Here is a 15652-nt window from a genome sequence, read left to right as displayed (position 1 = left end):
AGATCTAAGGCACTGTACAAAGTACTAAAAATGACTTCAGAGAACAAAGAAATGTCCTTATATGTTAGCACTAAACAGAGCACCAAGATGGAAATGAAGAAAGACAATTTCTACTTTTTCTCTTTTTTCGCTAAAATACACAGAACAGTTTTGAACAAGTCCTTTGTGGTCCCCAGGGCATCCATAAATCTGATGATCATAACTAGCCTACTTGTCTCTCGAGGTGAAGTTGGGAACATCGGTGTATTAACTATGAGCAGAGTCATTTATAACCCATTCCAGTATTCTTGCCTGGGAAATTCCATGAACAGTAGAGTTTGGTGCACTATAGTCCACGGGGTCGCAAAAAGTCAGACATGACTTAATGATTAAATAGCAACAGCAGGGCCATTTACAGGGAGAAATGGGGAAGAATCTCAGAAAACTAGAGATTTTCTTTTCTTATCAGAAGGTGAATTCCCACATAAAGGATGAATCTTTTTTGTATGTAACACAAAAGGATGATTTTTCTGTGTAAAATTGTAGAAATCCAATTGCCCTCTGTCAATAAACTCCAGGGCTGGGTGAGGAATTGAGTCAATATATTTGAGGTTTTGGAAAGAAACCACTTTGTGTCACTTTCCAGAATTCCTTCTCACTGATTCCAGTATATTACTGATTTAGTTTGGAAAGAATAATTCCAGGACCTCTCAAACAGAATGAGGAGAAATAACTGCCTATCATGGTTTTCAAAAAAAGGAAATTGAAAGTCTCATTTTCATTGAATTTTGTTGCTATGATATGATTTCTTTATAGGGAGGAGAAATTAAATTTATGAAGCAACAGTGTTCCAAGTGGTAGCTAAAAGGGAGAAATTAACTGAGGCAGAAATATGTGTTACCAGCTAAAGATTATTCCTTCACATTTGTTTTCAAATATGAAAAGAATTCCTTTGGGTAAAAGGAGTTACCAGAATAACAATATTGTCTTGAAATAAAATTCACAGATTCTATATGGCAAAAAGAATGTCTGCTGTTTGGTTACCCTTTAGATGAAACATGCATTGATTGAAGACACATACCACTTGAAAGTTTATTACACAAATGCTTGATTTTGGTCCTTTAAGAATTCTGCCAATTCATTTCTTGATAGTTAGGATATTAATATATGCAAATAAGCATGTTCTAGTTGGTCAGTGCTGATCTATGTGTAATAACTAATGCTCTCTCCCAACAGCCACCACTCCTTCCATTCATGTCACCTTCACCCAGGAGTCACAAAATGCTGAAGACTGTCACTTTTTACTTGATTAAATTTCAGCAGGTTGAAGCTAGGCCAAAATTTTCACCTTCCTCTTTCCTAAATACTTTTTTCTCCCCCCTCTGTTAATTACATAGCTTTACACTGATTTACATGAATTTCAGCTTTCAAAATCATTGGTCTTTGCTGAATGCAAATAGGCACATGGGAAAACCATATCAAGTTTGCACAATTGATCTTTCATCATTTCAAATGGTACCTTTGAACAGTTCCTGAAATGTCTGTCTGAAATACTCCCAGCGCTGAGTGTCATCAAAAGATGTGGGGTCACCCTGGGGAAACCCATTCTCAGTGATGTAAATTACAGGGTTATTATACGTATCCTGGAATGAGAAAGCAGAAGTTTTATTCCAAACAGATGTAAGAGGAAAAAAAAATCTCATAAAATCAGGTGCATTACCCTCTATCTTCTCTAAGATACAACCCCAAAACTAGTTTTCATCAAATTGCACTGACCCTATTAACTTAATTTTCAGCGCACTGACCTTTTATAACGAACAATGGAAAAGAAAAACTGTGCAAATATCCATGAAGACAGTCAAATGACTCTTGTTATAATGAGAAGACAGAAATATCTTTCTTCCATCAGCATCTGCTGATTGTCATTGCTCCTTAACCCCTTGGTCCCCCCCTCCCCAGTAGCTATATTCTCTATTCCCCTGATAGCTGCCGCTGCTGCTAAGTTGCTTCAGTCGTGTCCGACTCTGTGCGACCCCACAGACAGCAGCCCACCAGGCTCCCTTGTCCCTGGGATTCTCCAGGCAAGATCACTGGAGTGGGTTGCCATTTCCTTCTCCAATGCATGAAAGTGAAAAGTGAAAGTGAAGTCACTCAATCGTGTCCAATTCCTAGTGACCCAATGGACCGCAGCCCACAAGGCTCCTCCATCCATGGGATTTTCCAGGCAAGAGTACTGGAGTGGGGTGCCATTGCCTTCTCCCCACCCCCTGCCCGATAGCGGGAATCCTAAAAAAATGATAACTTGAAATTTTCATTTCAGCTACCTAGATGCCATTCAGTGTAACAGAGACCCAGAAAGGATTCAGCTATTTCAAATCCCTGTTATGCCTTTTAGTAACTCAATTGTGACCCCAGCCTGAAAAATATGTCCAAGGTACTACTGTAGCTACAATTGAATTTAACAGCAAATCCTAAGTCTAATTATGGCTTTGAAGCCCTTTATCCCTGGTGGCTCAGACCATAAAGAATCTGCCTGCAATTCAGGAGACCCAGGTTTGATCCCTGGGTCAGGAAGAATCCCTGGAGAAGGGAATGGCAACCCCACTCCAGTATTCTTGCCTGGAGAATTCTATGGACAGAGAAGCCCAGCAGGCTACATACAGCCCATGGGGACACAGAGTTGGCAACTGAGCAACTAACACTACTATCAGCTAATTATCCTTCACTGACGTAAATCCTAACCACCTCTTCCCAGGCCAACAAATGTATATGCTATTGCCTAAAGCATTCATTGTTCAGGTCTTTATACACATGGTCATAGGCCCATCTTCCCCTCTTTCCACGTTTGGGTACACATGGATGCAAACACATAGTGCATTTACCTTAATGTATTTCAGTAGCTTACGTATTCCCCACGGCACCACACAGACCCAATTCAAACTTATCCAAGATGGGTCTGGAAAAACTTCAACCTCCACATCCTGGAGTAAACCCAGTTCTCCTTTCCTGTTCTCCTGGTTCTTGACTAAGCGAGTTGTGTAATACTGCACAGCAAAGAAATCAGCAGTGCCTTTGATCATCCTCTTCTCTTCTTCTGTAAATTCTGGAAGCCGTGATGATGAGTAGCCCTGCTTTTTACTCATGAGGGCAACCTGAGACTTGACAACTTCAGGATAATCGCCATCAATAAATATGGGTTTAGCAAAGAAGTCCAACTGGAATGCCATGGCTCTTTTAACTGCTTCCTGGTCAGACACTGAGTAGGGCTCTGCTGGTTCTGCCCAGCCAGCAAAAATTGATAGAGATACCATGCCCTTCTGCTCTTTTCGGAATAAGGAATCATAGCTGTGCCAGGATCTGGCATGAGCTTTAATCAAATTATGAGCTGCCTGATAAGCCTTAGTTCCAACATGAGGCACACCAGGAGGAAATACACCAAACTCATATGCCATCACAGCAAAAATATTAGGCTCATTTATCGTGATCCACTGCTTGACTCGATCCCCAAACGTACTGAAGCAAAAACGGGCATATTTGTCGAAGGATTCGATGATTGCCTCTGAGAGCCAACCTCCTTGGTCTTCCAAGGCCTGAGGCAAATCAAAGTGGTAGAGGGTCACCATGGGTGTGACCCCATTTGCTAACAAATTGTCAATGATCTTATTATAATAGCCAATTCCTAGGAGAAAAAGAAAAGAAAGTATGAGAAGAAAAGTCATCTTCATTATGCTGACAATAAATAAGGGTTGGGAGAGGATCGGGAATAACAATTTCCTAAAAAACTTTAATCCAAAATAATGTTCATAACTTCCTACCTATAATCAATTAAAGGTTGGAAGAAAACATGAAGTCCAAGGAAGACTGGCTGATCAGAGACAAGAGAATGTGATGGGGTAACACAATTACGGAAGCTGTTACATTCTGAAAGGGATTCATTTGGACAGATTGCTATCACGTAACTTTGTGCCAATGGGACACTTACTGAAATTATTTTATTTGTTGGGTGGGGGGACAAATTTGGAGTTTGGGATTAACATATACATACTACTCTATATAAAGCAGATAACCAGAAAGGACCTACTGTAGAGTCCGGGAAACAATAGTCTCTAAGGAAAAAGAATCTGAAAAAGAATATACATATTCTTATATATATATAAAACACATATATATATTCTTATATACATATATAATACATATATGTATATATAACTGAATCACTTTGCCATACATCTGAAACTAACATTGCATTGTAAATCAACTATACTTAAATTAAAATTTTAAATTTACATATTCATATTTTAAAAAGAAATTATTCTTTGCTTGTTTGCATGTTTGACTTTTTACTCAGTTCCACTAGAATTGTTGTTGTTGTTGTTGTTGTTGTTGTTTTTGCTGTTGTTCACTCACTCGGTCACGTCCAACTCTTTGCCACCACATGGACTGCAGCACACCAGGCTTCCATGTCCTTCACCATCTCCTGGAACTTGCTCAAACTCTTGTCTATCAAGTCTGTGATGCCATCCAACCATCATATCCTCTGTCATACCCTTCTGCCTTCAATCTTTCCCAGCATCAGCATCTATTCCAGTGAGTCAGCTCTTTGCATCAGGTAGCCAAAGTATTGGGGCTTCAGCTTCAGCCTCACTCCTTAAAATGAATATTCAGGATTGATTTCCTTTAGGATTGCTGGTTTGATCTCCTTGCAGTACAAGGGACTCTCAAGAGTCTTCTCCAACACCACTGTTTGAAAGCATCAGTTCTTCAGTGGTGCTTAACCTTCTTTATGGTCCAACTCTCACATCCATACATGACTACTGGAAAAGCCATAGCTTTGACTAGATGAGCTTTAATTGGCAAAGTGATGTCTCTGCTTTTTAATACACTGTCTAGGTTGGTCATAGCTTTTCTTCCAAGGAGCAAGCGTCTTTTAATTTCATGACTGCAGTCACCATCTGCAGTTATTTTGGAGACCAAAAAAATAAAGTCTGTCACTGTTTCCATTGTTTCCCCATCTGTTTGCCATGAAGCAATAGGACCAGATGCTGTGATCTTCAATTTTTGAATGTTGAGTTTTAAGGTAGCTTTCTCCTTTTCTTTTCACCTTCACCAAGAGGCTGTTTAGTTCCTCTTAGCTTTCTGCATAAGAGCGGTGTCATCTGCATATATAAGGTTATTGACACTTCTCCCAACAATCTTGATTCCGGCTTGTGCTTCACCTAGCCCGGCATTTCACATGATGTACTCTGCATTAAAGTTAAATAAGCAGGGTTACAATAAAGACTCTTGACGTACTCCTTTCCCAATTTTGAACCAGTCCATTGTTTTATGTCCTGTTCTAACTGTTGTTTCTTGATCTGCATACAGGTTTCTCAGGAAACAGATGAGGTGGTCTGGCATTCCCATCACTTGAAGAATTTTTCAGTTTGTTGTGATCCACACAAAGGCTTTACCATAGTCAATGAAGCAAAAGTAGATGTTTTTCTGGAAATCTCTTGCTTTTTCAATGATCCAACAGATGTTGGCAATTTGATCTCTGATTCATCTGCCTTTTCTAAATCCAGCTTGAACATCTGGAAGTTCTCAGTTCACGTACTATTGAAGCCTAGCTTGGAAACTTTTAAGCATTACTTTGCTACCATGCAAAATGAGTGCAATTGCGTGACAGTTTGAACATTCTTTGGCACTGCCTTTCTTTGGGGCTGGAATGAAAACTGACCTTTTCCAGTTCTGTGGCCACTGCTGAGTTTTCCAAATTTGCTGGCCTATTGAGTGCAGCACTTTAACAGCATCATCTTTTAGGATTTGAAATAGCTAGCTCAATTCCATCACCTCCACTAGCTTTGTTGGCAGTGATGCTTCCTAAGGCCCACTTGACTGCTGGCCTAGGTGAGTGATCCAAGACGTCTGGCTCTAGGTGAGTGATCACACCGTCATGTGATTGTATGACCCATCATTATCTGGGTCATTAAAATCTTTTTTATATAGTTCTTCTGTGTATTCTTGCCACCTCTTCCTAATATCTTCTGCTTCGGTTAGGTCACGAGCCTTGTCTAATTTACCTCTGGATCCCCCAAATCCTGGGACAATAGCAGAAACCTAGTAGAGACTCAATAAATAGCTCTTGAGTGAATGAATAGATTTCAACAATATTCAACATAAAGTAAAGAAGATGAATGCAATGACTGCCTTGGTGCTTCTCCAGACAGGTCAGTCTTACAAGTCTAAGAAAAGAGACTCACTGAGCATGGACAAGGGCTCAGCATCAGTCCCAGGGTGTGAGGTACAAAGACAGAAAGCCAGGGCCTTGATACATTAAAGAACTTTCCACTGGAGAGTTTGCTGTAAATTTCTGACATAATCCATTGGAATACCTGGGCTTCCCTGTTGGCTCAGATGGTAAGGAATCTGGCTGCAATGCAGTACACCCAGGTTCGATCCTTGGGTTGGGAAGATCCCCTGGAGAAGAGAATGGCAACCCACTCCAGTATTCTTGCCTGGAGAATTCCATGAACAGAGGAGACTGGTGGGCTACAGTCCATGGGGTCGCGAAGAGTCAGACATCATTGAGTGACTAAGCACAGCACAGCACATGATTGTATGTTTAAGAGTATGGAGGGAAAAAGAGGAGATATACGTATACGTATAGCTGATGCACTTTCCTGTACAGTAGAAACTAAGAAAACACTGCAAAGCAATTATCTCCTGATGGCTGTGCCTGCAGTGCAGGAGATCCAGGTTCAATGAGTGGGTTGCGAAGATCCCCTGGAGGAGGCTACTTACTCCCATACACTTGCCTGGAGAATACCAATGGACAGAGGAGCCTGTTGGGCTACAGTCCATGGGGTCACAAAGAGTCACACATGACTGAGCAACTAATGTTTTCACACTTACACTCCAGTAAACACTTAAAACAATAAAAAAAAAAAATTTTTTTAATTAAAAAAAGAACGAGTTTGGAAAGAAACTAAGCCAAGAGGAGAGAAGCATTCCTGTTTTAAGAGATGATTTCCTGAATAATAATTGTAAATTCATATACAGAACTTGTGTTGCATTCAAAGTTTGCATAGAAGCAGGGTCCCTTTATCTCTTCTTAGAGTTATTATCTTCCAATTTTAAATAATAATTGAGATTTTTGTGTACATTTCATTTATTCAATCATTAATTTGTTCATTCCTCAAATATGCCTTTAGAGAGACACTACTATATGCTTGATTACAAACATTATAAACACTCTTCTTGTACTAAGAAAACTTTAATTGTAGTAGTAACCAGGCATGTTTAGTTGCTCAGTAGTGCCTGACCCTTTACGACCCTTTGGACTGTAGCCTGCCAAAGCTCCTCTCTCCGTGGGATTTCCCAGTCAAGAATACTGGAGTGGGTTGCCATTTGCTTCTCCAGGGATCTTCCCAACCCAGGGATAAAACCTGCATCTCCTGTGCCTCCTGCATTGCAGGCAGATTCTTTACTCACTGAGCTATCGGGGAAGCCCCTTAAATGTTAGTAGGGACTACAAATAAATTCATAAATAATTATCATACAGTATTATTATTAAAGGTAAGTCCCCATCCCAAACTGAGGGCATATGAAAATCTACTCTGAAAGCAGAGTAGCACTATGGTTTCAAAAGTGAACGATGGTGACAGGCTACCTAAGTTCTATCCCAAAACCTTCACCTACTAGTTCAGTGACCTCAGGAGAGTTACTTTATCTCTCTGAGTTATATTTTCTTGTCTGTAAAATGTAGGCAATAGTAGAAACCTATTTCAATAATTGTTCTGAGAGTTTAATGAGTTGATAAATTGAACATGCTTAGAACAGTTCTTGGCACCGATAACTATGATTCTAATAATGATTATTATTGTTATTGTTGTCCTGAGTGACATCTAAACTGATCCTTAAAAGATGGATACAAATGACCCACATAAGGCAAGGAGGAGAGATCCTGGAAGAGAAAAAAGGGAAATGATTGTGCAAAAGGCCAAAAGAAGAATGGAAATCAACAAAGACCTCCCAAATGTGAACAGTCTGCTTATTCCAAGTTTGCAACAAGGAGCCAGCCATTATCACTAGCATTTGGCAGATACTCAAAGGCTATCAGGGAGGCAGGAAAGTTTCACAATAAAAACAATGAGGGGAGGATCCTGGTACCTTTTGATTGAAAGCTGTTGGCACAGGGAGGCTGGAGGTGGGCTAACTGGAACCAGGGCATCTTGGGTAATTGGGTTGGGGAGCAAATTTGCCTTTTTCTGATTGGTCCTAAATTCAAAGAGGACAGAGGAACAAAAACAAAGAAGGGGCAGTTGTTGACCATATTCTGACTTTTCTGGGTCAACTGATACAGAAATTGTGGTTTGGCTGCCTGGACTTTTCATGAGGGTCAGAGTTTTACCATCATATATGGCATGGCCTTTATTTGTAAATTCATTCTCTTAGGACAATATGGCTCTTTCTGGTAACTGAAAGCTCACAATAAGGAGAATGTATAGCTCAGCAGAAGGGAAATAAGAATAGTGAGAGGTAAGCAGCATAAGTAGAAGCCAGATTATGCAAGGTCATGGGTTACCTGTCTGTCTGTAAGAATGGGTAATTTTTAACAACAGCTCACTTATTTTGCAAGCATGAACATCATGTGGGTCATGCATAGCAACTCCATACTTGGAAGCCCCTTTTGCATGCCATTACTCACTGGGTAGACATAATAAGTTACACCACCCAGAAGATGTCCAAGTTGTAATCCATAGATCATGTGAATATGTTACTTCTTATGTTACTTCAAAGGGACTTTGCAGATATCATTCTGATTAAGGATCCTGAGTTGGGAAGATGTTTCTAGATTGTTCAGGTGGACCCACTCTGCCACATGAGTCCTTAGAAGTGAAAGAGGATGGCAGAAGAATGGGTCAAAAAGATGCAACAACAGAAAAAAGAGTCATAAGAGGTGGCAGCATAAGAGAGATTCAGCCAACTATTGCTGGTTTTGAAGATGGAAGAAGGGAGCCAGCAACTGAGAAGTGCAGGTGGCCTACAGAGGCTGAAAACGGTCCTCAGCTCAGTCATCCAAGAAAAGGAGACTCCAGTCCGACAACTCCAAGAAACTGAATTCTGCTAACAACATGAATGAACTGAGAAACAGAGTCTCCCTTAGATCTTTGTAAAAGACATGCAGCCTGTAAGCACAGAGGTTTTTATTCTGGAGAGACCTGTGTCAGACTTCTAACCCACATAATTCTAAGGTAGTAAATTTGTGTGACTTTAGGCAAGTAAGCTTGTAATAATTTGTTGTAGCAGCCATGGAATACTAATACACTCACCAAAGTTTATAAAGCTTTCCCCTCTCTGTAAAAGATCATTCCACCATTCCATCTCTGGGCCTCTGTAAGCCCATATTTCCTCCTTTGTAAAATGGAATATCCAAAGATCTGTATGATGGAATCATCTTGATATTGGACTGTGTTAAGGTTTTCATAGTCAATGCCTTCCACTGGCTTTGAATATAAAAATAATATCAGTTTTTGTTTTTTGTATTCATACTATACGTACATAATGTCACACATTTTGTTTAATCCCTGCACTAAGTCCAAGAGGTAGGCATTTTTAGTTTCAGTAAATATATGAAAAAACAGAGATTCAGAAAGTGACTTCCAGACTTCAAGTGACAATGTTTTCAGATAGCAAAGCCAACATTTAAAGCCAGTCTGTTTCACTATAAAGACTGAGCTGTTCCCACTGTGACATTCCCCTTCTTACACTAATGTTTCTGAAACAAAATCAGAGTGATACTGTTTTCCTAGCCTTAATAATCACCTACTTTGGATCTGATTCATAATATCATGGTTTTTTCTTATTTCTGGAGGAATCAATGATTTATAAGCATCATTTAATATGATGCACTCATTAATGATGGCAATCAATATAATTCAAACAACATGATGATGTGCAATTGAATTGAAGATTTCAAAAATTTAAGTAAAATTTTTTCTAACTCATCAACATGGCAGAGCAACAAAGCATTGCATACTTAATATTTATCATTCCAGAACTTTACCTCTGGTTTATTCAGTCCTCCAGTGAAATCTTTCCATGATGCAATGGAGTGACCCATTGAAGAGCAGAGCTCCAGAGTCAGACAATTCAGACAGGGATCATGGACAAATTACATGACTGCCTCTCTATACCCACATTTCCTCATCTCTAAAAGAGGAACAGTAATAGCGTCACCTCAGGAGTATTTAAGCATTGAGAACAAATAGTCAGAGAGTTCTCTAGCTTTACCAAACTCTTAGAATTCAGGGTAACTCATTCTATCCATAAATACTTTTTTATTATTATTATTTCTTGGTTGCATGACATGTAGGCTCTTAGTTCCCAAATCAGGGATTGAACCCTCTGCATTGAAAGCAGAAGTCTTAACCACTGGACTGCCAGGGAAGTCCCCATAAATATGTATTTTTAAATGATCGTCAGTTACCAACCTAGGGAGCCTGAAACCCCAAGAAGTCATATGGACTCTGTTCTACGTCTTGATATTTAGGGCAGAGTTATTTTAAGTATTAAAACCTTCATAGCCTTCTTTCACAGTTACTATCATCACCTTTGTTTTAATTAAACCCATTCCTTCTTATTTGATCTTTGAAAATATGAAGCATGTTTAAGTCAAAGGTCTTTTGGAAATAGGGAAAAGCCCACTCAGATTAACTCAAATGTAAAGGTGGCACTAGAGGCAGGAGGCTGACTGGTAGGGAATGCAGTGAGCATTATTTGAAATGACAGAGAGATATCAGATACCAAACGACAGGAAATAATCACAACTGGAACTTAAAGCTGGGAGCTGAGAAAATCTTAACCTCTCAAAAAGACTGATGTCTCCTACCCTAACTTCCTTCAACACATCCACTCCATTCCTCTCCTGCTCAAAAAACCAGTTTCCTTTGTGTAGCCAATTTGTTATGGTCTCAAAATGGGCATCCTATCTGCCAAGACTACCTCACAACCCTAGTGCCAACCACCCACCAAATCAGGCTTCAACTCCTCAATTCCAAACATCCCTGAGACAGGGAGGCAGTTGAAAAGGATTATCTTTTCTAATGAAGTTACAAAATTTATATGTCACAGGGAAATAAGTTTTCCCCCATCCAGTCAGCTGTGGCCAAGAGCGGAGCAGGGTTATATTGAACAAAGAAATGGGAAAATTCCCTTAAAAGAGCATCTGGCTGAAACTTTCAAAGATAATGTCTCAGTTCATAAAATAACTATACTGGAATTCTTCTAGTCAAACTGTAAATGTCTTAATGAAGAATGAACTTTGACCTAGTGCCTACTTGTGTCATACGTATAATTCTCTAGGTTCACTCCTCCTTAGACCCAACCACCAATTTCTGATGGCATACTTCCTGTGCCAGTTTCCTATTGCTGCAGTAACAAATTACTACAAACTTAGTGGCTTAAACCAATACCAAGTTATTATCTTAGCGTTCTAGGCATCAGATGTCCAAAATGGTTCTCACTGAGCTAAAATCAAGATGTCAGCAGAGCTTCATTCCTTCTGGGAGTTCCCAAAGAGAATCCATTTCCTTGCCTTTTCCAGCTTCTAGAGGCTCATGACCCCTTCCTCCATCATCAGAGCCAGCACTGAAACTCCTGTCTCCTGTCTGACCTCTGCTTCAGTTCTTATACCTTCTCTCTCTGACTGTGATCCTCTTACTTACCTTTTTTAAGGATCTGTATGATGACATCCATCCAGATAAACCAGGATAATCTCCCCATCTAAAGATCCTTAACTTAAGCACATCTATAAAGTCCGTTTTATCATGTAAGATAATATATTCAGTTTCTAAGAATGAAGACATGGACATCTTTGAGGGGGCATTATTCGGTCTACCACGCTGCCCAATACAGAGTAGGAGATTAATAAGTGCGCCTTTAGTTTACTTAACTAACATTCCTCTAAGTGTGCTAATATTTTAAATCTTAAAGTGTGAAAGAAATTCTGCATAACCATTTCTTTTCCTTTTCCCTTTCTATTTCCAATAATTGGGTCTTTTGCTAGTCACTTGAAACTTACATTTGAGACAGATATGAAAATGTACTTGAACAGTTGAGAAATACAGAAATATGTGATTTCAGTTGCCAGCTCAATCTCTTCTTGTTAAGCCTCAAAAACTTGACATTTGAAAGAGAAAAGCTGTGTAATAATTCCACTTTGTAAAATATTCTTCCAGTTTGGGAACACGGGATTTTATTTACACATTTCCAAATGTCCTCTTATCAAGCTTTAAAATAGGAAGTCGAATAAAAAAACTTGAGTTTCTTGGAAAAGACAGTGACAAGGATTCTCTAATTCTTTACATGCTCTTTGAGAAAATGTTTAAACAGAAAAAACAAATGATGGCCTTTCTGAGTTAAAACAGTTCCAACTGCTTCAACAGATCACTGCACAAGAATGAGCAACCACTTATTGAAATTCTGCCTACTGGAAGCACCTCCAGTGCCCTCTTGCTCATGGAAAAGTCTGTAATATTAATCAGCTTTGGCTTTACAAAAGCTAGTGCCAAACATAAAAAGCTCAGTGCTGAGACAGTGTGATCCCCACATAAGAACTGCACCAGTGAGTCCCTCACATTGTCTGGGTGGCCTCAGTGACTCCAGCCTCCTTCCACCACCACTCTCTACCTTCTCTGCTGCCCTGTTCTAAGACGTCTAACCTACAGTGAGCTCCATGAACCTCTGTGTATCTGGAGTTGGTGTTAAGTACCTAGACATGTTGAGGTATTGCCACAGGTCCATAATCCTTTATCTGAAAATCTTGGCAGCCATGTTTTCAGAATTTGAGGATTTTTAGAAAAGAAACACAGTAAATATTGTATATTAAGTTTACCACCCCCACTGGGGGTGGGTCAGTACCCCTTAATATTTCTTCAGTAAAACAGATAAATATTCTAAGCGAAATGAACTAAGATAACATTAAAACTTTGTCATCAACTCAGGTCAGCTTTCGCTGCCTACTTTGTTTTAGAATTAAACTAGTAAAAAAAAGGATTCAATATTAGAACCCTTTGGATTTTAGAATTTCAGATAAAGAATTATGGACCCACATTACAAGGTGGTGGGTTTTTTGTTGTTGTTGTTTACCACCCAAATGGAAACTTAGTAAAGACTCCAAACTCCTAGAATCATAGGCTAGAGCAGTGGCATGAGTTTTAGTAATGTAGGGCCTCCACCTCATGTTACTATCAGGGATAGTGTGGCACAAAGCATGTGTGAGTGTGTGTGTGTGTGTGTGTGTGTGTGTGTGTGTGTGTGCGTGTGTTAGTCACTCAGTCGTATCCGACTGTTTGCGACCCCATGGACCGTAGCCTTCCACGTTCCTCTGCCCATGGGATTCTCTAAGCAAGAATACTAGAGTGGGTTGCCATTTCCTTATCCAGGGGATCTTCCTGACCCAGGGATTGAACCCAGGTCTCCTGCATTGCAGGTAGATTCTTTACCATCTCAGCCACCAGGGAAGCCCAGCATGTGGTTTCATGTTGTAAATGTCTCTGGAACCTTACGTTTTTGACATGAGACAGAACTAGCTTGAACTCAGCTCTAACTCAATGTGTTGTCTTGGCAAATTTATGCCCAGCCTTACACCTCAGATTGCCATGATCCCCTCTGTTTAGGGAAAGCCCTCCTCACTCACAGGGCTGTTAGGAGCATTGACTCAGCAAAGGCAGGTGCAGTGCTTGGTACAGGGAGCTGCACATACTATAGACTCGATAAAAACCAACCGCTACCACGGCAACCCACTCCAGGACTCTCGCTTGTAGAATCCCAAAGACAGAGGAGCCTGGCGGGCTACAGTCCATGGGATCACAAAGAGTCAGACACGGCTGTGCAACTAACTAACTACCCTTAGAGTGATCTTTATGATGGTTATTGGTCTAGTTCAGTTAAGTGTTTACTGAATTCTTCCCTGCAGGGCACTGTACTAGATCACAGGGGCAAACAAGGCGGACATATCTGCCCATTACCCTGTAAACAATTTCAGGGATTCTCTCATATTTCTGTTAAGAGCATGGAGCACTGTCCCTGACACAAAGTAGACACTTGATGTATGTTTGCTGGGTTGAATTAAACACAAAGTGCTCACAATCAAGCAGGGGGTTTAATAATGCCAAGAGTGAAGAATGTACGAAACATTTTAAGAGGTGTTGAAAGCACTATGAGAATTTAAAGAAAAAAAGGTATTTTTTGTCCTGAAATAGGGACTCTAAAGAAGAGAACACGTTTGTGCTGGAGCTTGCGCTGTGTGCTGTGCTTAGCCCTTTAGCCGCGTCCGACTCCGTACAGCCCCATGGACTCTAGCCCGCCAGGCTCCTCTGTCCATGGGGATTCTCCAGGCAAGAATATTGGAACGGGTTGCCATGTTCTCCTCCGGGGATCTTCCCAACCCAGGGATCGAACCCAGGTCTCCCGCACTGCATGCAGATTCTTTATCATCCGAACCACCAGTGCTAGACCTTAAAAGTATACAAAACATTTCACAGGTATAGTTGGGAATTTTTTTTAAAAAGCCATTCCAGGCAGGAGGAAAAACTTAAAAGTTTTTCTTCAAAAGTGGAAAATTACATAGCATGTTCAATACGTAGTAGGTTATGTGCTTAGGGCATTGTGTGGAGGAACTGCATAGACCACATGCATGGGGGAATTTCAGCCCGGAATGCCTCAGAGGTGAGTCAAGACTAAGTCAAGTAAAACCTGAAATGATATATGAAGGAGTTTAGATGACTAAAAAAATTTTATGTTGCTTTGTTTTAGCAGGAGATGACGCAAGCCAGCATGTCGTGGGCCAAGCTTTCAGAAAATTGCTGTGGTGGCATTTTGAACGAAGGATTAAAGGACAAAGAAAGAGAGTGAGAGTAGGTATATCCATCAAGGGCATATCAAAAAGCCCTTGATGAGGATGATAAACATCTAAACCAGGGAAGGGAGAGAGAAGATGACTGGAGCGGGCAGGGGGAAGAAGTTAAAGAGGCATGAGAAGAATGGATCAGATTTGGCAACTAGTTAGATGTAAGAAGAAAAGAAAAGAGAAGATTCAGAGATTACGCGTAGCTTTTAAACCTTGAAGGTTATGAGGGTGCCAAAGAAAAGAGAGGGTACAGATGATGGATTAAGATGGTGGAAAATTACAAGTTAATTTTTAAACTGAGCCACAAATTACCTCCTGTTCAAAGTCAAAAAGTAAAACTGGCCGCTGATGCCTAGAAAGGAGACCTTTAACCAAGAACAGTTAAAAACAGGGCCCAATGTCTTTAGAATCAAGTCATGGGCCTGATAAACTTGTATTTTCCTTATCTGGGGGAAGCCACTTGAAAGCCATGATGTGGTGCCTCCATAAATTGTGCTTCCATTTCACAAGGCACAGGTTTCCGCCCACCTCTACACTGAAAGCAAGTGCACAGGTCCTCCTAGGAGCTGTTAGCACAGGCTGTTCTCACTACGTTTGTTGTTGCTGTACACAGGAAAGCAGATAACTTAATCAAGGAGAACCTCTCAGTTTCAGTGCTGTCTCTTTGAAGCACAGGTGTGGTGAGGCAACCTCACAGTTGTGAGATGCTGAGAGAACATGCCTCCCAAATCCTGCACATTAAGCACCCCCTTGCCTCACCCTGTCCCAACCCTAGGAGTCATG

The 15652-nt window shown here is 40.4% G+C and overlaps 1 protein-coding gene across 1 annotated transcript in view; it reads right to left on the bottom strand.

Moving 5' to 3' along the window:
- LOC128049997 (cytosolic beta-glucosidase) overlaps positions 1-15652 on the bottom strand; it is a 123240-nt gene that overhangs the window by 59708 nt on the left and 47880 nt on the right. Inside the window, exons 3-4 of the mRNA XM_052642300.1 lie at positions 2862-3658; positions 1499-1622 (exon numbers count right to left, since the gene is read on the bottom strand). Coding sequence (XP_052498260.1) covers positions 1499-1622; positions 2862-3658 — 921 coding nt within the window. The remainder of the gene's footprint in view (positions 1-1498; positions 1623-2861; positions 3659-15652) is intronic.

The sequence above is a fragment of the Budorcas taxicolor genome, chromosome 6 (genome assembly GCF_023091745.1).
Source record: "Budorcas taxicolor isolate Tak-1 chromosome 6, Takin1.1, whole genome shotgun sequence".
NCBI lineage: Eukaryota > Metazoa > Chordata > Mammalia > Artiodactyla > Bovidae > Budorcas > Budorcas taxicolor.
The sequence above is the reverse complement of the archived record's forward strand: the minus strand, read 5'-3'. Positions and strand labels throughout refer to the sequence as shown.